Consider the following 21,356-nt stretch of genomic DNA (forward strand, 5'->3'; position numbering starts at 1 on the left):
GTATTGGATCTGCATCCAATAAGACAAGGGCTTCATCGGATATCTTATATCCGAACCTCTACTCATCGCAATGCCTACCATTTGTGTGTGACCCTCTAGGCCCAATATCGAGCTGGCTGTGAGTCATACCTGTTGGAACTTCTTCTAACTCAGTGAATTATTATCTCTGTAATAATTCACTTGACTCATCGACTACGGATGTACTAGGCCACTATGTCGTAGTCCCTAGATGATACAGGGGAATCCAATCCATTGGACCTATCTGTCCTCAGTTACCGTGTACCTATAGTCCCTCATCCATCTAATATCATAGAGACCGGATATCATGCATGGTGTTGTCAGACCCATACGGTTTCTACTCGAGTCTTGCTCTAATCGGATTCTCCCGGAGAACTCTTTCTCTCTCAACCCGAATGACCCTGGCTAGGGATTTTTCTGAGCAAGAACACATGGGATATTCCTCTCATAACGCCGAGAGTGGATGATCCTCTATCGACACTCAATAGCCCTCGTAAGGTCGACTACCACTCCCAATAACCAATTGTACTAGATCTGGGATAGCCAAACCTATAAGTCTGGTATCAAAGAGTGGAGCACTCATACAGGATATCCTTGATGTCTCAAGTCTAAGGACCAGATATACCACTAGGACTACGGAATCGTTGTATGATAATAAGACATCATCAACCATCCAGCATTCCGTAAGTGGATCAATCAGTGAACTCATTCTCCAATGAGCACCTCTACTATATCCCCAGTGTCCCTACACGAGCAGCTATGAGACTAGCTGCATCCATCATATGGACGGGTATACAGCACACCAATCTGTCCGCTTATCACGATGTCCCTCTCGAGTAACCTATGACCGGGATTATTTAGGATATGTGTTTAAAGATGAATCGATCTCATTATCGTGATCTCATCACGATCCGATTCCCATTGCACAAATCCAAGGACATCACAATATATATATGCACATATGCAATAGTTATAAAGTGATATACGCCAAAATATAATGAGCAAAAAGATTCTGTATCAAGTCACACGTGCCATCACTCACGTGATCGGCTTGCTGGGCACCTATGACTAGCACGAATCTCCCAAGCGATGCCACCGTCGGCCAAGATTTCAAGGACCGAATGGGATATTCCATTCGACCCAATTTGGGTCTGTTAAGGGTCCAGTTGGCTCCTGATTAAGTTAGTCGGATCACCTTCCAATCCTAACTTAATCTACACTCTAACTATGACAATTAAGCCATCATTACTACAATTCATGTTCTGGTGCGTCAATCGCTTCTTCCGACGAGCTTCCGGTGTACTTCTAGCGAATATCCGACGAACTCTCGGTGATGCTTCGGCGGACTCCCGACAAGCTCCTGGACTTTGCAACGATCTTTTTGACGAGTTCCGATGAGCTTTTATGGTAAGCTCCTGGACTTCTCGGTTGGTTCCCGCAGAACTTCCGATGAACGTCCGGACTTCCGACGAACTCTCGAACTCTCAATATGATATTGGTATTGACTCTAGCATAACACCTGCTGCATGTTTTAATTCCATCGTAGTTAATCCTGCATACTTTTTTTAACATATAAATTAGATCAACAAATGACAATTGACTTCATCGTCAAAATCCGAGATTTAACGTTGACTAGCTAGGTATTTAATTTTACAGTCAAATGCATACAAACTTTAGAGAAAACAAATAAATCTGACTTCAATTAAATTAAGAAATACATTAAATGTAACAAAAAACAATCGAAGAAATGACTTCAAAATACGCCTAAACATGCTATTTGGTTTGGTACAAGTATTCCTCAAGAAAAAACACGTCAGCTGCAATCAGTTTTTGTCTTCTTCTCACCGTGCAGAAAAAAAAAAAAAAACAAATTTTAACACTGTAATAGGAATTGACATGTGGCTCCACGTCTGGACATTAGGTGGCTGATAACTTAATATCTCAATGATTCTCCCATGGTCAATAACTCACGTGTTCAACACACATTCGATACCTCATAATCATATAGTTAAATATTGGTGATATCATAGTAAGTCGGTCACTTTGTTATTATATACCAAATTTGATATGTCATGATATCACGATCGTAATTAAGCCAGCTTATGAGTACTATAAAACTATTCTGATGATTAGGATAAGAGTAATGATCATAAAAACCCATTGTAAAAAGGCTCCTGCATTTACTAAACACCGAAAAAATAATATAAGAATTTATTTTGAATAATCTGAATTTTAAATTTAAAAATCGAAAAGATATTTATTGGGGAATGATTTTTTTAGATATTAATGTTGTCATCATTAACGCTACAAATTTCATATATCAATTTTTTTTTCTTTTGTAAGGAGTAAATGATTTCAATATTTTATTATCAACCGATCATAATCTTTATCGGCCAAAAGTAACCGATTACTTTCCTACAGAAAAACTGTCCGTTTGCCATCCCGAAATGGGCAATCTCCGGTTCGGGTCGGGTTAACCTGTCACGGGCAAATTTCCATTCAATCCGAGACAGTAACCCGATATTTTATTCCCGTTCCGGCAAAAATACCCACCACCTGTGTGTGCTCAGCGAGTAGCTCCACTTTCCCCCGCGTCGAAACCCCCCTGCTTCCGATTCTCCTCCGACACGACGCCCGATCCCATATCCTTTCCCTCGAATCATCGATCCAACGCAGACTCCAAGCGCGATAGGGCGCTCCTTCCGTCGTCGCTCCAGGCTGTTAGGGCTCGTACTCTTCTTCCTCTTCGAGCTGCGGTTGAATTGGTCCAAGATATATAGGGTTTCGAGGCATGGGGTCGGGTCGATGAAGGATTCCGGAGCTGTGCAGCGGAGTGTGCAGGGGCCGGGCGCAGGCGAATCCGGTGGTCCAGGCTGAGCGGCCGAGCACCAGGCGGAGTCGGGCGGCGAGGAACCAGCAGGTCCCCCGAGCGGAGGGAGGAGATTGGTTTATTAGAGGACCGCGGCGAGGTTAGAGGTTTGGGTGGGGAGGAGAAACTGGAAGAGGTCGGGGAGAGGAAGATGAATGACTACGATCGTGGGGCGACGAGCCCAGATAAGCTCCCTGGTGGGGAGGACGAGACGAGCACGGCCCCTCTCCCAGAAAAGGTGAGACATTTTCTTCTTTTGCGCCGGTGGTTATGAGGTTTTGCTGGTTTTCTGTCGATTAGTCTGGTGACATTCAAGTTATGTGGTTTTGGTTTCTTTTCTTACTTTTGAATCAGTTTATATTGAAAGAGTGCAACTGTTTTGATCAAGTTTGCCCATAGTTTTATAAAAAATAATCTCCGTTGCGTTCGCTTCTTTAGATTTGGCACTAAGCAGATGAGATTTTGGTTTTCTTTTCTTGCTTTTCAATCAGTTTATGTTGAAAGAAAACAACTAATCTGATTAATTTCACCGACATTTTTATGAAAAACAATCTCCATTGCGTTAGCTTCTTTAGATTTGGTTCTAAGCAGATGAGATTTTTGTCTTTCTTTTGTTGATTTTCAATCAGTTTATGTTGAAAGAGAGCAACTAATCTGATCAAGTTTACTGATAATTTTGCGAAACATAATCTCCATTGCGTTAACTTCTTTAGATTTGGTACTAAGCAGATGAGATTTTGGCAATTTAGAAAGTTTTTTCTGTGTTCACTGAGCGCTGATCATAGATTTTTTTCCATGGATTTTTGTAATTTATCTGTGCATCGGATGGTTTTATTTATTCATGCAACCACTCTCTTTATTGGCACTACTGAGATTTGAAATTGCCCTGTCAGGTTCAGAAAAAAAGTTGGAAATACTTGTATGGGACAGATATCTGTACAAGCATACCATTTCTAGATTTTTCATCTGTGCATAAAGCTAGGTAATAATGGGACATTGTACAAAATTAGTCTGGGATTATTTAGGAAGAAACTAACACTGTGGTTATATGAGTAGGATTGGACAAAATAAGTAAAAGCAAAATACTGTTCTATGAAGTAAGATACTTTGGATAGTTAATTGTTATGCTGTGCAGCCCTGACTATTTGTTAATCAGTATCAACTTGTCATATAACTCATGGCTATGATATTGGTAAATGTATAAATTATTGAACTCCATGCATGTCATCATCTAATTGTCAGTAGTGAGATGTGTCATTTATCATATTCCATGTCGAATTTAGCTTAACATGTGGATGAAAAATTGCAATGGATTCAATTACTTACATATTGCATGATTCGGGTCACACGTTTATATATATGCTATTTCACTATGTCCTGTAATTCATATTGTGATATTCTGAACTAAACTTGCAGCAAACTGCAGTTACTGGCCTTTAGGCTAACATGTCCGTGGTATATATTTGATAAGAAGTTGATCAGAATTTTTTGTTATGTAAATTTATTTTGTAAATAAATCAGAAAATTGTTTAAGATCTTCTCTCCTGAGGTTAATCTGGAGTTCAACATTTATATTCTGTTTCTCTTCTTTCTTGTCAGGAACTACCTCTACTTTCAAGGGTTAAATGAATCCACATAAAGAGCATGTGCCATTTTGTTTTCCTTTCTTTTGAGGTACTCATTTTTCATTGCTGTGACGTGTGTTCAGTAGTTTGTGGCCAAGAAATTCAGTCTTCAGATGTGTTAGGCAAGTGTTAGGTAGCATTCAAAACAGAAAAAAAAAATCTTAATATGAGTAATATGAAAGACCCTGCACCTTGATGCAGTTAATGAGTTGCTGAATTCTTGTTGATTGCATTTTCTGATTCTTCCTGATCTTGGAGAACTCATGTTTTAACAGATGGGTTTCTTCGGATATTTCTGAGATGTCTGTGGGGGGCAGGGGGAAATCATGCTAGCTCATTGACAAATTGAATGAAAAATGAGTTGCTCAGGTTTAATGCAATTTTTAAGTTTTCTTGCTGCCACTGTGCTAGGAACATCATTTACAAAAGCAAAAAAAAGAAGAAGCAAGAGACACTTTGTACTTTGTATAGACGATACGTTCTTGTGTTTGATGGGCGAAAACTGATTTATAGTAGTTATATTATCACAATAGAAGCAACTTATATTTAATTCCAATCAAAAGCTGTATCATGAAATCTTTCTTAGTTACATTGCTATCCTAATTTGTAGTGTTAGTTATCGTCAGGCCCCACAATGATGGGATTATGTACTGGGCTACCTTCTCTTATTTTTATCGTAAGTGCAATATATGTCATCTAATTGTACTTTTGGTTTTACAGTTTAGAGTAAATTATCACTAGCATTTCATATGAAGTCAGCAATGTCGCATGAGACAATATTTTTTTATGAGGGAATTACCTTTTAATTGCAGTCACAGAGCTATTTTGCATCATTTCTTGTTTCTGCTACAGTTTACTCCAACAGTTTGTATATTTATAGAGATTGACTTATCTTTCCTACAGGTTCAAGTCAGCAATTCACCAGTATACAAAGTTGAAAGGAAGCTAGGCAAAGGAGGATTTGGGCAAGTTTATGTTGGTCGCCGTATTTCACCTACCAATGCAAATGATACGACTACTGGTTCTAATGCCGTAAAGTGTGGAAATTTTTTACAATCACAATTAATGATCTTTAATAAGTATTCTTAACATAATATGCAATGACTTAATGACAGGTAGCATTAAAGTTTGAACATAGGAACAGTAAGGGATGTAATTATGGTCCACCTTATGAATGGCAGGTTTACAAGTAAGTTTCAGACTTTCAGTGATGAACTTTTCTAGAGGAAATCACATTTTTTAACTCTCTGACCAATATTATCTTTTATTTTTTGTAGCACTCTTGGTGGTATACATGGGATGCCATGAGTCCATTACAAGGGCCGCCAAGGGGACTATTATGTTATGGTACATGAGAATTTTTGTGGCTATCCTTACTTTAAGTTGTTCTAGTAGTTTGAGATGTTTGCATAATTACATAACATAAAATTTGCAGATTATGGATATGCTGGGACTGAGTCTATGGGATGTCTGGTCTCCAAAAGAGCAACCTTACTATTGTTCCAAGTCTGCCCTCAAATGCAGCAATTGTTCCCAGATATAGAAGGTCTGATTTCACTTCATCTTTGGCATGTGAGCGAAAGCTGAACATCTAAGTGTGACAAATTGAGATTTTCTGAACTAAGTTGTCATCCTAGATTCCTCTGATTAGACTGATTCCTATGAGTTATTAGACTGTGTTTGAATGCTTTTAAAGTAGGATGGGGTATAACTAGAAGTTAATCACTATGGTCATTTTCTTGTAGGCTACCACGAGTTTTTTCCCCTCCTCTTCTGGAGATGTTCATCAGTTAGCTATTCAATGGTTTTTGTATTATTGCAAGCTATTGGGATATGTCTACACTTAATTCAACACAAAATATGCTGTAGAAGAAACAGCACAAAAAAGTTGTCTTTTCTTCTTTGCTCTTATACAACAGGTTTTTTAGGCTGCATTTTCTGTATGTTTGGACTATATAGTCTTCTCAGTCAAGGATGATGAGAATCCTTTATATGATTTTCTAACATGTCATATGACTTCAGATATTTGGTTGTGCAACTCAACATGTAACGGGCATTCAAATTCTCTCTTTTCTTTACTCTTGCATCTGTTCTTGATTCTGCATTATCAATCTTTCTCCATTTATCCAACAACTAGGTATTTTTTTTGCTCTTTTCAATGTAGCATAAGTTGCTTCATCATCCATTATAGAATTCGAGGGCTTCATCTCAACAGCTCTGAAAATCTGATAAGTGGGCGCCTAAAGTTGTTTGCAAAGATACTTGAGTTTTTTTTTTTTGGTTAATCTTCCTAAAATCATTTTGTTCTACTATGATGTTGTACAGATGACTGTTGACATAGTAAACTTAATTGTAAGGATGCTGATACTGTTTCCAGGATCTGTTTTGGAATCAAATCAGGATATAGATTCATGGTTCAGCTCAAAGGATTTGGAGCCAGGTATGACTAGTCTGGTGCTACTTTTGAACATTTCTTGAACTTTTAATTGAGGACGAAGTTTCATGTATTGGTATCCATGAATTCCACCCATAATTTCTGACTTTTTTGTCTGGTGCTTCTAATGTTCATCTGTTTGGAATATTTCATAACGAATTAGTTAAACTTCGCCTGAGTTTACATTCCCTGCACTTGCCAACTCTAAATTCATCTGTGACCCATGTAAGCATTTAACAGAAGCATGATTTGGTTGGAAGTGATGTGTTTAATATAGCTGTACTTGAGGATATACAACGTGTTCAAGTTGGGTGCTCAGGCTTTAAAATGATCACCAAGATTCTCACAGCTTCTTTGATTAAAACTCCATTCATCAAGTACGTCTGCAATAGGGAATGTCATGTTGCAGTAGTAAACTCTGCAGCAATCATCTTGTATTGCAGCCAGGTAAATTTGCTTACCCATTCCCTTTGTCTTCTCCATTGAGGTCAATGTCCAAGAGGCATTATTAATTGCTTTGTAGCTCTTTCCTTTTGGAATCATTTTACCGCAACGGTTTCAATCTTTAGGCAACACTTTTCCCTGGAAACGAAAGTTCTTGTTCCACTTACTGTTATCATCGGTTCATTGATGGCACTGTCGTATCGTGGCTCCATTCTTATGGTGTTATTCCTTTAACCTTATCTTCGTCTCTAGAAATGTGGACCAACATTAGAGATCCATTTAAGGGTGTCGAGTACATAGTTTGATGGTTGATGTGATGGAGCGATGTGGCGACCCATATAGTGACCTGATTACGTATGTCGAAATGGTCGGTTCACGAGTGTAACGGCGGGCGTGCGTGCGTTGCTTGTGTTTGAAGTCACCGTGGGCCCCACGTGGTACCCATCTGTAGAGCCACCACCGGGCAGGTAGGTGATGCACATGATCGGAGACGAAAAGTATCTGGGACGGAACAAAGCTCTTCGGCGGGCTGAGTCACCCCTGACAGCTGACGCTGGAGCTCCCGATTTGTGTCTGGTTCCACAATTGGGTCGGCGAGCCACGTCATGAATGAAGCTTCTCACAGCGGGGAAGCACGCGTCACCCCGAAAGAGTTTCAGAGCTGATTCGGGTCCTTCCCCGTGACAAATATGCGGCTGACGCGGCGGAACCCCTCCGACGCACCAAACCTCTCCGCAAGGCGGGAAAGGAATTGAGATTAAATAATACGAATCCGCGCAAATGGCGAGCGCCGTCAAACCCCGTTTGCCGTCTCTGACCTTACCTGATTTAGCGAATCTTTGCTGACCCAGTCGTGGGCTACCCGACTACTTACCTACCTCTTGACCACGGTAGCGGGCGCCCCGCAGGGTGCCTGACGTCACAAGGCACGCACGGTGTCTCGGGTAAGGTGTTCATCGGGTAAACGTAGTGGCGTTTTCGTAGTTGAAAGAGAAATTAAGCCTTAAATTTAACATTCAAATGGAAGTTCAATTAAAAAAGAAAAAAAATTAACTTTTCTTACCCTTTTCTCATTTACCCGCACAGCCGAGTTAAAGAACGGGAGAGATGGAAGTGGGACCGATGCGGGTCCCGTGAGGAGACGTCATTTATTTTCACCGGGTGCGGGAAGTTCTGTTTCATCGAATAGACGGTCACGTTTCTTCCTTACGAGGTGAAATGGCCCGCCGTCGAGATACCTAACGCCGTCAAGCGACCAAAGGCGAAAGCGATGGAGAAGAGAAAGCAGAGCTAGAGAGCTCCGAGAGTTGGCGCACGTCAAGGACGAAATAAACAAAAGTTACGAAGGCAGATAAAGAGAGAGAGAGAGAGAGAGAGAGAGAGAGAGAGGAAAGCGGTAATAAATTATTTCAAGATTTCTCCACTCCATACCCACCTCAACGAGCAAGGAAACCCCCAACAATTTCCACCTGGCTGGCGTTCCCCGGAAAACCGAATCTCTCTGCTCGGAGCTGACCCCGAACGCTAAATCTGCTGCGGTTCCGCCTCCGGTCCAGGTTTGTGGGTGTTCTCGGATCTTGCTTCGTTTCTTTTTCCGATCCGACTCAGATTCGTTTCTTCTCGGTGCCCTAATTTCCTATTAGGCTGGGTACGCATTCTTCCACAAGGAAAGGACGTTACCTGATGAGATCTCGACTCAGGAGTGCAGCATTGCTCCAAGGGTGACATCTTTTTCGAGTTAGTTGGGGTCTTGGTTTGTGTTTTTGGAGGGATTCACGGGCGTGTTGTTGCACTGAGGTGGAATGAAAAGGTGTGAAATGAAAAGCGTCGTGCTCAAGTTGGTCTGATGAGCCTTGAAGTGAATTACAGGACAAAAGATAGCATGGGAACTGCGGATGCCGAAGGGAATGCAGGTAAGTTCTTAATTTTTTAGTGATCGGCCGAACAAATTCTGTGTAGGTAGGTAAACAATGAAAAGTCTGTTTCTTTACGTGCTCAGGGAAGAAGCAATCAGATGTAATTCGGTGGCTGAATAGTCTGTTCCTGGATTTTAATGCGCCGGAAGATGCCTCGGATGAGGAACTGAGAGCTAGGCTGTTGGATGGGACTGTCCTTTGTCGAATATTGGGCAGGATCAATCCTTTTTTCTCGGAGGTATGAATCAATGGCAAATGGCAACTCTTCTAAAGCATGATGATCTTACAAAGATATTTGTGCCTCATGGTGATTGCTTGTTCTCCATTTTTGATTTGAACTTGTACTGCAGAGTCCACGAGGTACTTATGATCCTTCTGAGAAGAGGTTGATTACTATTAAGAAGTTCATTTCGGTTGTGGATGAACTGTGTTTGCCTAGTTTCAGAATTGTGGATCTAGAGCAGGTAATAGTGCACATCTCTGTTAGATTTGAAAAAAAACAGGACCTGAACTCGTAGCATGTCCTCTCATGAAAACTGTGCTTGATGAGAGTGAAATTTCATGTTCCTGTTGACTTAATCTGATGTGGTCATGATACTCTTGTACATATTTTGTTGCTACTATGCATCCTATTGTTTCAGGGATCTATTTCTGCGGTTGTGGAGTGTCTTCTGTCCGTCAGAGATCATTTGAACTTTGATAGCATGGAAGATGGCCACCCTGACTTGGACAAATCTGCAATCCAGCTAAGAAAGAGGTGGAAACTTCCAGAAGGTTTGTTATGTTAATGGTAACTTGCCCAAATCGTTATTAAATTGTTCTTGTTGTTTAAAGGCCATTAAAACTTATCATTGGATTGGGGACTTCATGATGCCAAGAGGACTGACTACCTGTTGAAGTTGGAAAGGGAATATAAAGATTGTAGTGGATAGAAAATAGCCTAGGAAAATAGTCTACTATCCATTTGAGCTTTTGCACAAGGAGTTTGGATTTCTAGATCTAATGTAAGTTGGTGCACGTGCTCATTCTACTCTGCACAAGGATAGCATTGTGAAATCTAGGTGGTGGAATACATTTAGCAGTCACCACTTGTGCTAAAGAGCTCCTATGTATGTTTGTTTTTGATAGATGATCCACCTAGTCTTCTGAAATCTTTGAGATTTCATTTTATAATTGTTACTGTTGATCATGGATTTTCATTTTTCTGGAATTGTGAGTTACTTTAATCTCTAATGCTGGAAGCTTAAGTACTTGGCGCATTTCATTTGTGCAACGATTCTCTCCAGTTTCTGTCTCACTTCTATTTATTTCTATTCTTCCTTACCATTAGCAACTGTCGATTAGCAAACTTATATATGCTACTTGTAGATCTCTCAAACTGTCATTAAAGCCATACAAGGTCATCACATGGGAGCACCCATATACACATTACACAGTATGATAATGTTTTTCAGTAGTTTTTTTTTATAATTTAAGGATGATAGGTTGTGCCATTTCTTGATTGGTAAATGTTTTGGCTGTATAATAGTTGTTTAGACATTGTTTCATTCCTTCTTTTCAGATAATAATGAAAGTAATAAACATATGTTGACAGTCTCCGAATAATTTTGTAGAGTCATCAGCTGCTCTGCTACATCATGTTGGACATAACTTTCATGAAGTTTTCCAATTGAGACAGGGGCGTTATTCTGATCTTTCAGCTGCTAAAATTTCAGAAATGTTGAAATCGAACTGTTTAGATGTAAGCTTTTCAGATATACTAATCATAAAGAATGTTTGATTCTCTATTGTGGAATCATTGACCACTAGCATATCACATAATTTTCTTCTCACATCCTTGGATGCAGAATGCTCCAACTCGATCACTTTTAAGCATTATTAATGGGATCCTTGATGAAAGTATTGAGAGGAGGAATGGGGAGATACCTCATGTATGTTGCAGGAAGAGCAAATAATTGGTTTGCTCTAAAGGCCCATGTGCTTCTACTTGCAAGTCTATCGTTTGACTTTCCTGATTTGATGTTTTAATCACTTCTCTTTTCTTCCATCCTTAGCGTGTAGCATGCTTATTAAAGAGAGTTGTGCAAGAGATAGAACGCCGTATTTCAACTCAAGCTGATCATATAAGAAATGTAAGAGACACATGACATTCAACAGTTCTCTTTTATAGTTCTCTAATGGTTGGTTATCTGCAGCAAAATAATCTCATTAAGGTCCGTGAAGAGAAATATCTATCAAGAATCAGGGTGCTAGAAGAATTAGCAAAAGGGACACATGAAGAAAACAAGGTACTTACTGATTAGTTCCCATCATGTTATCATATTCCAATACTCAAGTGTTGTGCTATTTTGACAACTTGGCTCTGTGTTTATTGTTGCAGATAGTCATGCACCAGCTCCAGCTGACAAAGGTATAGGTTTTTTTTCTGCCAATTGTGTTGAAATTGTATGCTATTGTATTAGAACCTTTTGTCGTATCTGTCTTCTTGCTTGTTTAATGCTGTCCAAAAGCATTCAGAATCTTTTGCCTTTGTACATTGACATTCTTAATCTGCCCTCAAACTATCATTGTATCTTCAACAAATGATAGAAAGATTATCTTTTCAAAACAACATTTAAATTCTCGTACATTGTGACTACTTTCACTTTGATATTTGTATGCATATAGGTATAAATGCATTGCATTCGTAAGGATGGAAGGAAATGTTAAAACATAGACTTCGTTGATGCTTCATCCAAATTGACATGTCTATGAAAGATATAAAATGGTTGATGAGGGTGATGCTTTTTGAGTTTATTTGGCAGCAGTTACCCTGTGACTTTAAATCAAGCAATAAGCATAAATATGTATGCTAGGCTTTCAAATAACTATGTGATTTATCCTACATTTGTGGTTAGTGACCCTCATGTTTGATCTTTTCATGAGCCTACATGTCAAGCCTTCTCAACTAACCTTGATTCATGGCATTGTTTAAGATTCTATATACATATGTGATCATGCATATTCAGCTTTGAGCATACCAAGCATTAAAAGGGGGATATTTTCCTGGATCTGTCTCATTGTCTTCTTTCTAGCGGTTCTTAGTTATAGAAACTAGTAAAAACCTAGACATATACTCGCCTCTTCATATGTCCTTGTCTAGTTTTGACAACTTCTGTTTTGTGTTTTTGCACTTCATATGAGTACTTGTGTGCTTTCCTCTCTTCTGTAGTTGATGGTGAGATGATCATCTCTCTCTTAATGATCGATGCATTATATTTACAGAAGTGTATAAAATTGGATCAGTTGTCACAGCAAATTTTGACTTCTCAAAGAAGCATCATGCAGCAATAAACTCTACTATATCATCAGAAGATATCTGGTAGAGCTAAAATCTGTTTTATTGTATCTTGTGCTGCACCATTTGTATTTCTCTCTCTGTCTCTCTCTGTATATGTTTTCTTTTTTCGGGCAAGGGTGGGGATGTTCTCTTTTGTGCTAAAAGAGTTGCTGCTACTTTGGGTTGCACAGAAGTATTTTTGCTGTCACATGGTGATAATACAGTAAATCATTTTGTGCTACATATTGAAAATTGTGAATTGCTTCTGCTAAATGATGTGATTTCGAGAAACTATGTACCTAGACTGAATAAATAGGTGTGAGGGATGAATCAAAACCTACTATCTATGATTTTTAGTGTCCTCTATTGCTTTTCTGCTGTTGAGTGGCTAAAGATAGATTGTGGAATTGGAAAGCAAACATAAATTCTTTTACTTCCATATCAATGACACAAGTTAGTAGTAAAATCCTAGAGATTCAAGTTCTCAGTGGCCAGGACCAGTGAGTTTTAGATTGTTTCTACCCTTTGCTCTGTAAGGATGACATGCTCAGAACTAAATGACCTGTTCTTGCTTCTAAAATGTTAACATGTAAAGTGTGTTTTCATGTGCCAAAAGATTGAATTGCACGAGCTAATTATTGGTTTCTTTCCTGTCTGTTCCAAAATCACTTCCTTCCTGCCCCTAGTAATATGATGGCAATTCAAATGATTGAACTCCAGTAGCTTAGACATGTGATGCCCCTTTAAGAATGAACAGTTCAGTGAGAATTTGCATCAATTTAATTGTTAGATTTTTGTGATGATTAGGATGGTTCATTTTAACTTGTTTCTACTATTTAAAACTGCAAGTGACCGTGTTCCAAGCTTGGATAACCTTTAGGCTTGATTACATTTTTAAACTTGTTAGAGTCCAGTCGTTGCAGTATATTTATAAAAATGACCCATTTGCCCTCTATTTGAAATAATTATTTTGAAATGTGAGCTGTGTAAAGCCTTTATACTGTCAACAATGGCAAACAATTTGACATAGCCAGGATGTTTCGGTTATTCTGGTCCAGATTTATAACTTAATCATTCACCTAGAGATAAGTGGAATGCCATTTATTGAAAGTTCACTTTGATGATAAATATGAATAGGTTGCATATATGATATGTATTGGATAATTTAATTCTTTATGGGCATGTTTCAGATATTTCATGTGGTTGTATAGGCATCTTAAAAACTGTCTACCCAACTCTGCCCCCTCATGTAGGATAGATGTGATAAAAGCCCTTGAAGACATGAAACCATGCATCATCTGTAGAGAAAAGCATGGAATCATAAGTCTTTTGATGCACTTTAATGTCAATCCTGAAGGTTGCTATTTTGGTCATGCAAGATAATAATGTTTTCTTATACTCATCATGGATAGTGCTAATGTTGGCCACGGTCTTTAAACGGGTTCGATACTGGTTTTTCCAACTTGTCAAACAAATATTGGGCAAAGATGTAAGGTATATTAACTGATACCACCTTGTCTTGTTAGGGGGGAAAAAAGGCAACAAGCCAAGCAGTATTGAGCTGTATGGTCTATTACAAGTGCTTGGCTGGGCTAATAAATACTGGTAATCACACAGCTGTTTGAGCAGTTAATTAAGCAATGTTGATAGCATTTTTGGGCATGCAAAAAAGGGCTCAACCTTTAGGATGTTGGGCTGGTTGGCCATTAAGGGTAGGTTCCACGAAAAGATTTGAGAAGATGCTGATTTTGAAGCCTTAATCAAAGTAATTGTTGCTAATATTAGTGGATTTTCTAGTAAATGCTATCTTCCCGTGTTGCCATTGTTATTGGACTCACTCCATGTCTGATGGCTATTTTAGCAATCTGGATCCTTGGCTAAAAGGATAGGAATTTGCTTCTGCTTTAAGTAGAAACCTTCCCTGCAGGCATGATTTGATACTGACAACGATGTGCCTTATAGTCCTGATGCCGCCAAGTGTGGGGCTTGCTCTTTGACAAGTGTCTTACAAGAAATCCTATTGGGGCAAGAAGCAATTTAACTCTTTCCACTTCATTTTAGCTTATGCTCAAAGGCAGTGGCTGTTTGGGAAGCTTGTATGAGGTTAATAAATGTCATAAAAATATTGCGCTAGAATGTGATTCCAATGGCGTCATTCACCATTTGGAGTTGTGCAAATAATACTTGCAGTTGCTTTAGAGTCATTTGTAAATTTGAGAAAATCAACGCAACATCTCTCTGTAGAAAAGCTAGCTGAGTCACTACTGGTTAGTAAATTTGTGGGGAGATGCTCCTCCTTTCTTTTTGAGGATTTTATGGTAGGCATTCACCTCTGTAATATATAGTGATTGTTGCACACTTTTAATTTCATAGAGATAGCAATTTATTTAGTTCTATAGTTTCACCTCTGCATGAAACTATGATGTTCCATTGAGTAATTAATAATTGTGAATAGTTTCTGTTAAAGGAGATCTAGCTTTAGTAGAGTTATCAAACTACTGATGCTGTGATTGCTTCATGCATGACATAACTTGTTGTCTGTGTTTCATTGTAATAGCTTCCTGGGTAAGTCATCGTATTAAACCTGCATGGAACACCATGGTGCACCATGGACGTAGTCAAAATTGTTGGGAACATCACATAAAATATGTGTTGCGTTCTTGTAGTGCCTAATTAGGGTACAATGTAAAGCAACATTACTTGAGATGTTTCTTCTTGGAATTGCTTCTTAAGCGAAAATCAACCTCTTAATTTTATTTGAGTGTGTATTGGTGTAGGCAGAGAAACTGAAGATTGAAGAAAGGAAAAACATTGGGGAGAAAGAAGTATTTAAATTGATGAAGGAGAAAGAGGATATGGAAAGTATAATTGTGGAACTTAAGCAGGAACTTGCGATGACACACAAGATGTATGAAAATCGCTGTCAAGAATTGGAGGAGAAGGCAAGGGAAAGTAAAGCACACTTAGTTGAGAAGACAAAGGAAGTTGAATTCCTTCTAGCAGATTCAAAGAAGAAGATAAAAGAACTTGAGGAAAATTCAAAATTAAAATTCAAAAATTGGGAAAATAAGGAAAATAATTTCAGGAATTTCATACACTCTCAGCTGCAATCCATGCAGGTTTGGCTTTTTTGATCTTTTTTCGTTTTCTTCAATATATCTATTTTCCTAGTGAGACCGGAAACTTCAACTATCTCAGGACTTACGGAAAGCATCGATCTCCATCAAGCAGGAGATAGTACATTCTCAAAAGAGATGTCGAGAAGAAATGACTAATTTGGGTACTGGGATTCTGGAGCTCTATATTTGCATGTTTAGCTGCTTTTACTTTTGATGACTCCCTCCAGTACTAGCCTTTTGCTTGTATCCTCATCCTGCAGGGCTGAAGTTGAAAGTATTAGCAGATGCTGCTGATAATTATCATAAAGTTCTTGCAGAGAACCAGAGATTATATAATGAGGTTCAGGAACTGAAAGGTAACTATTTAGCAAAAGTATGGCTATTTATGTAACCTGTGGAAGACATATTCTAAATTGTAGTTCATTTTTATACTTAATAGGAAATATTAGAGTGTATTGCCGCATAAGACCATTCCTTCCTGGTCAAAATCAAAAGTCAACGACGATAGATTACATTGGTGAGAGTGGTGAACTCCTTATTGTGAATCCCTCTAAACAAGGGAAGGATGGACATCGGATGTTCAAGTTTAACAAAGTATTTGATCTAGCTGCTTCTCAAGGTTGTGATTCTTTTAAATTATCTTGTATATCGTAGAATATTTTCTCAAAATAGAACTACTGTCAATGTTTTATACAGTTAAGAACTGGTATATGTTTATTTGATTAGGATGATATTAGATATAGATTTTTTCTCATATTATGAAGCATAATATATTACTTTTGTCTTGCCAATATGTTGACAGCTGAAATATTCTCGGATATTCAACCTTTAATACGATCAGTTCTTGATGGCTACAACGTATGTATTTTTGCATATGGTCAAACTGGATCTGGGAAAACCTATACAATGGTATGTTTTTTTCCTTAATTAATTTTCAGTTATTTTTTTTTCTTTTTGATGGAGAACATGCTTATGTGTGCAATTGGTTTTTTTTTTTTCTTGAAAATCTTGTTTCAAGAGTGGACCTATTTCAGCATCCGTGGAGGATTGGGGGGTGAACTATCGAGCTCTGAGTGACCTTTTTGAGATATCTGAAAATAGGAGAAATAGTTATTTCTATGAAGTGGGTGTCCAGATGGTTGAAATATACAATGAACAAGTGCGTGATCTTCTTGTAGATGATGGTCCCCAAAAGAGATATCCTTTATGCATGTCTGTTTCTTTTCTTCTTAGAAATAAACATAATTTTCCTCAAGACTGGTTAGTTTTATTGGCTTCTTTTTCTATCTTATATGTTGCTGATGATATGCCTATTATTGTTTTTATGTAATGACTTCTACTTATCATTTGCTTTAGTCTAATACCTATATTTGAATTTTGAACACCATTAAGATCTAAAGTCAAAGTGCAATTATATTTTCTGTAACTTGCAACACACTTGGGGTCTGGAGTAGTACTCAACCGAATGGACTTGCTGTGCCTGATGCTAGTGTGCACCCTGTCAAATCAACTTCAGATGTTCTGCAGTTGATGCATATTGGACAAACAAACAGAGCTGTGGGTTCAACTGCTCTCAATGAGCGAAGTAGTCGATCTCACAGGTCTTCCTCTCTCATGGCAGTTCACGCACATAATTTACATACTATTTTGCCTTCACTGCTTTATCATCAATTCTCTTTGCTGCAGTATTCTAACTGTCCATGTTCGAGGTGTGGATTTAAAGACTGGATCTACTTCAAGGGGTTGTCTTCATTTGATAGATCTTGCAGGTAGCGAAAGAGTTGAACGGTCTGAAGCAACTGGAGACAGACTTAAGGAAGCACAGCATATTAACAAATCTCTGTCCGCTCTTGGAGATGTGATCTTTGCTTTAGCACAAAAAAATACTCATGTTCCTTACAGAAATAGCAAACTAACTCAAGTTCTTCAAAGTTCTTTAGGTACCGACTCTCACATTTGCTTGGAGATATCCATTGACAATGTACTTCTCATTGACAATCCATTGATCTGATAAATTTATTGCTGATTCTAAAGTAATTTGGTTGTACATTTAAATCACAGGTGGACAGGCCAAGACACTTATGTTTGTCCAAATTAATCCAGATATTGAATCGTATTCAGAGACAATTAGTACCCTAAAGTTTGCTGAAAGAGTGTCTGGAGTCGAGTTAGGTGCTGCACGTAGTAACAAAGATGGCAGGGACATAAAAGATCTGTTGGAACAGGTTACCCCCCTCTATCATCCCCTCTATTAAAAACTGATTTCTTTTGTTTCCTCATGTAGTTCTGGAATACTGCAAACTGCAAAGTATGGAAAATATCTTAGTACTAAAACTATCTTAGAACTAAAACTATATTAGTACTAAAACTTATCTCATATGTGGGTTATGTTGAGGCCCCAGAGCAATTGTTAGTCAAGTGGCTATTGCTATAGGATGAAATGGAAAAGTTCTCAGTATTGAGGCACTGTCAAAGAATGACCCAAATAGCTTTCATTTGTCAAGCTGATCTTTATGATAATATACATATTTAGGGAGTGATTTGCTGAGTAATTTTAAAATATAAAAGGTTTTTTTGGTGAAATCCATGATTCTCTATTTGGGTTGTTTTAAAGGTTGTCACTGATGTTTATATTTTTGAATTTTTATCACCTAATCACTTTTGATACAAGATATTTGCTTAAAAGGCTGCATTTCTTTAATATACCCTTAAAGATTGTAAGTGTGATGACAACTACTGAAAACAAGTAGCACATTTGTACTTGAGCCATGGATAAGTCATCTTCAATTTGTTTTTTCCTTCTACAAATGTTCTTTTGAATTTAAGACTTTTTTTAATGATCGATCCACCCTGGAATAGAAAGAATTCCTGCTAGATTGGTGGCATACTATTGTCTTCATTTAGAGTTTCTTGCCAGTTGTTCGATAAAGTTTGAGTAGGTCTACTTATTTTTCTTAGTTGCTCATGCAGGTGGGATTTCTTAAAGACACAGTAGCAAGGAAGGATGAAGAAATTGAACAACTGCAAATGGTCATAGATCTTAGAACCCAGTCTCCTATGCTAAAAAATGAGAGAAATGCCATGTTGATTCACTCTTCCTCTCCTGGTATTCCATGTTTGGGTGGAACAACCAGACTAGGCCCTCAATTGTCCAGTGCGAGGCTAGTGATATCTACTGATAAACCTCCTTCTGATCTGGATAACAGCTTTCAGTTTAGTGAAAACCATTGCATGGCTAATGGAGGGGATAAAGATCAGAAATTGCAAGCTGATGCTTACCTTGTGGGCTTCAGAGATGTGGATTTAGAAGACAAATTAAGTGAAATATCTGACAGTGTGGTTTCAGTGGGCACAGAAACTGATGGTTCAGTAAGCAGTTCCACTGAGTTTGGTGTTTTTCCTGAATCTATCAAATCAGTGGAAATGTTGAAAGGGAAGATGTAAGTTCATTTTTTAACACAATTGCATGGTTGCTGTTATCTGCCAACACAAAAATATTTACCATTTTGAAATATATGTTGCATCACCAATTATTGTTTTTTAAATTTGTGAAGCTGTCAGTGTGCTTACTCAATTCTAATATGAACATGTCTATCATTATCTGTTCTAACTCAATGCAGTTTCCACTTTTATGTATCTTTCTTTCTTGCTTCTGCAGTTTTCCTTTGTGTTCCCATTTTATGACACCAAAAAATAAGATTTAGCTGATAAATAAAAAAGGAACAGCTTGTGATGTTATTATGCTTAGCATTTTATTTGGTGTGGTTTTAGCTGTTGATTCTCTTCTCTGAGATCTTTTACTTTATTTGTTTTGAATGCAGACCTAGAGTTCAGTCAAGAATCTCCAGACCACCTACAAAAACTGGACAAGTGACATCTACCAAACTGAAATTGAAAGAACCATCAAAGTCTGCAAGTACGTCATTAAATCTGGCTCATTTTCTCTTGAATTTTGATGACTGTGAATGATTTTCTGTTTCATAATTGCCATGAAAAGCAGCAAGTAGAAATCTGCTATTGTTGCAGTTCCATTCTCATGGCATCTAATGATTAATTCTCTTTAGTGTGGTATTTTTCCAGGCAAATTATCTTAGAAAGTAAGGAGCTTTGAATGCCTTACCAGATAATTCAAAATTATGTTCAATTGTTCATGCAATTGCATTAGATTATTTTTTGGTTTATTCAGATATTGGTTGTTACATTTTTTTCCTAATGACTGATCAGCCCTCATCGTATCACTATATACAATTTGATACCATTATTTTTTAGTTTATTACATGCATGTTGTTGCAACGGAGGGTTATTGACTAAATATTAAAAAAACGAAGAATTCGATATTTTGTTATTGTTCTTTAGTCTATTACAGTATCTAATGAAATAATTAAGAATAATTGAACTAGAAAAATTTAAAAATCTTTAACAATCATATGTATTCTTAGACCAAGGGACAATAACATTGTTTCACATATCTAAAAGGGACAGTAACAATCATATGTAGGTTAGGTCACAATCTCTAAAAAAAACTAAAAGAAATAAACAAGGGTTGAAGTGTTAGATTAAAAGGAAATGGTGGTTTCAAGGTGTAGGTACCAATATGTTAGCCATACTTCCATTAATAAATCAAAACAAAATGACCAATACGTAAGTGACAATTTGAACAATCAAACCCGTTGATCTTTTCCATGCTCAATTTTGAGAGCCATAAATTTTCAAAAAGTTTCTTATTTGTGCAAGCGATGATATCTATATTTGCTTTCAGTAATGGAAGTTCAAATGCATCCATCTATATATGTCGTTTTCATCACATTAAACTCTTTGTTGCTCTCTAATTACACACCAGGCACAAGGAAAGCTACCAATTGCCAGTCATCATCTTCCCTGAAGGCTCCAAAACGTTGGCAGTAGAGCAAGTGCTTTTGCTACGTTTGACTTTGCTACTGGTTATATGTTTTAAGCAAGCTTTCCACATATTATGACGAGCCTGTAAATTATCTTTTAGTGGAAGCAGCATGTCATTCATATATGTAACACATCATTGCATAATTTACTAAGTATTGAGATACTTGGAAGTCATCAAGTAAAATCATATACTTGAATTTAACTACTACGAGAGCATATACATGCAAGTTTTTATGTAGTTTACTAACCAAGTATTAGCATTCAGAGCAAATAGGTATTATTTTATTATCTATTTCTTATTATTTTATTTAATGTTGTTATATTATACAGGTCAAAATATCTTATGGTCCATTGGTACCAATAGGTTATTAAAATTTTCATCAATCATTTACATTGTTGCTTTATATTTACACAAATATTTGTTGAACACGGGAGGAATGTGCTGATTTTATTGCGTTGGAAGAGTGCACCCTTATCCGTCTACTTCGCCGACCGAAAGAAGCTGGAGTATCTCTGTCGTTTCGGTGCGTGACCGGCCCTTGTTAATTGCAAATTGAAGGGATTGATTCCCAGTCTTAATTATTTTAGGATGCCAATTTGGTCATGGATTAGGACATCATGGATGAGGTATTATTATTTCTCGATAGCTCCAACTGATGATATAGGACAATATATCATTATGTGTATGTATATGTTATCATCCATTATCTTTA

General features: G+C 37.7%; 2 protein-coding genes across 10 annotated transcripts; both read left to right on the forward strand.

The window, feature by feature from the left end:
* Nucleotides 1-2,551: 2,551 nt before the first annotated feature.
* On the forward strand, nt 2,552-7,140 carry LOC135676669 (casein kinase 1-like protein HD16). 8 transcript variants are annotated; one of them, XM_065188112.1, is made up of 7 exons: nt 2,552-3,125; nt 4,487-4,561; nt 5,416-5,549; nt 5,628-5,701; nt 5,790-5,859; nt 5,948-6,058; nt 6,890-7,140. In XM_065188112.1, the coding sequence occupies exons 4-7, from the start codon at nt 5,687-5,689 to the stop codon at nt 6,988-6,990; spliced, it is 297 nt and encodes a 98-aa protein (XP_065044184.1). In that variant the 5' UTR covers nt 2,552-3,125; nt 4,487-4,561; nt 5,416-5,549; nt 5,628-5,686; the 3' UTR covers nt 6,991-7,140. The 8 variants fall into 8 exon arrangements, 3 of the variants coding, with proteins under 3 accessions (XP_065044184.1, XP_065044185.1, XP_065044183.1); XR_010514376.1 differs by lacking the exon at nt 6,890-7,140 and adding an exon at nt 6,258-6,446 and having other exon boundaries at nt 2,553-3,125; XR_010514377.1 differs by lacking the exon at nt 6,890-7,140 and having other exon boundaries at nt 2,553-3,125; nt 5,416-5,551; nt 5,948-6,446.
* A 1,581-nt stretch (nt 7,141-8,721) lies between these two features.
* Nucleotides 8,722-20,851, forward strand: LOC135676670 (kinesin-like protein KIN-14C). Of its 2 annotated transcripts, XM_065188114.1 has the most exons (22): nt 8,725-8,946; nt 9,034-9,303; nt 9,390-9,544; nt 9,657-9,770; nt 9,948-10,080; nt 10,920-11,047; nt 11,154-11,237; nt 11,361-11,438; nt 11,502-11,594; nt 11,687-11,716; nt 15,403-15,744; nt 15,824-15,905; nt 16,005-16,100; nt 16,184-16,363; nt 16,547-16,653; nt 16,763-16,941; nt 17,181-17,345; nt 17,431-17,684; nt 17,806-17,969; nt 18,715-19,184; nt 19,566-19,660; nt 20,585-20,851. In XM_065188114.1, the coding sequence occupies exons 2-22, from the start codon at nt 9,237-9,239 to the stop codon at nt 20,647-20,649; spliced, it is 3,081 nt and encodes a 1,026-aa protein (XP_065044186.1). In that variant the 5' UTR covers nt 8,725-8,946; nt 9,034-9,236; the 3' UTR covers nt 20,650-20,851. The 2 variants fall into 2 exon arrangements, with proteins under 2 accessions (XP_065044187.1, XP_065044186.1); XM_065188115.1 differs by lacking the exon at nt 16,184-16,363 and having other exon boundaries at nt 8,722-8,946.
* The last annotated feature ends 505 nt before the right edge of the window (nt 20,852-21,356 follow it).

The sequence above is a fragment of the Musa acuminata genome, chromosome BXJ1-6, assembly GCF_036884655.1.
Source record: "Musa acuminata AAA Group cultivar baxijiao chromosome BXJ1-6, Cavendish_Baxijiao_AAA, whole genome shotgun sequence".
In the NCBI taxonomy this organism is placed as follows: domain Eukaryota; kingdom Viridiplantae; phylum Streptophyta; class Magnoliopsida; order Zingiberales; family Musaceae; genus Musa; species Musa acuminata.

Coding starts and splice junctions, on each gene's coding strand:
- LOC135676670 (XM_065188114.1), top strand. CDS start 9,237: ATGAGCCTTGAAGTGAATTACAGGACAAAAGATAGCATGGGAACTGCG. Junction 16,101..16,183: donor TGAGGTTCAGGAACTGAAAG/GTAACTATTTAG, acceptor TATACTTAATAG/GAAATATTAGAGTGTATTGC. Junction 17,970..18,714: donor TAAAAGATCTGTTGGAACAG/GTTACCCCCCTC, acceptor TTGCTCATGCAG/GTGGGATTTCTTAAAGACAC.
- LOC135676669 (XM_065188111.1), top strand. CDS start 3,039: ATGAATGACTACGATCGTGGGGCGACGAGCCCAGATAAGCTCCCTGGT. Junction 3,126..5,415: donor CGGCCCCTCTCCCAGAAAAG/GTGAGACATTTT, acceptor TCTTTCCTACAG/GTTCAAGTCAGCAATTCACC. Junction 5,545..5,627: donor CGACTACTGGTTCTAATGCC/GTAAAGTGTGGA, acceptor ACTTAATGACAG/GTAGCATTAAAGTTTGAACA.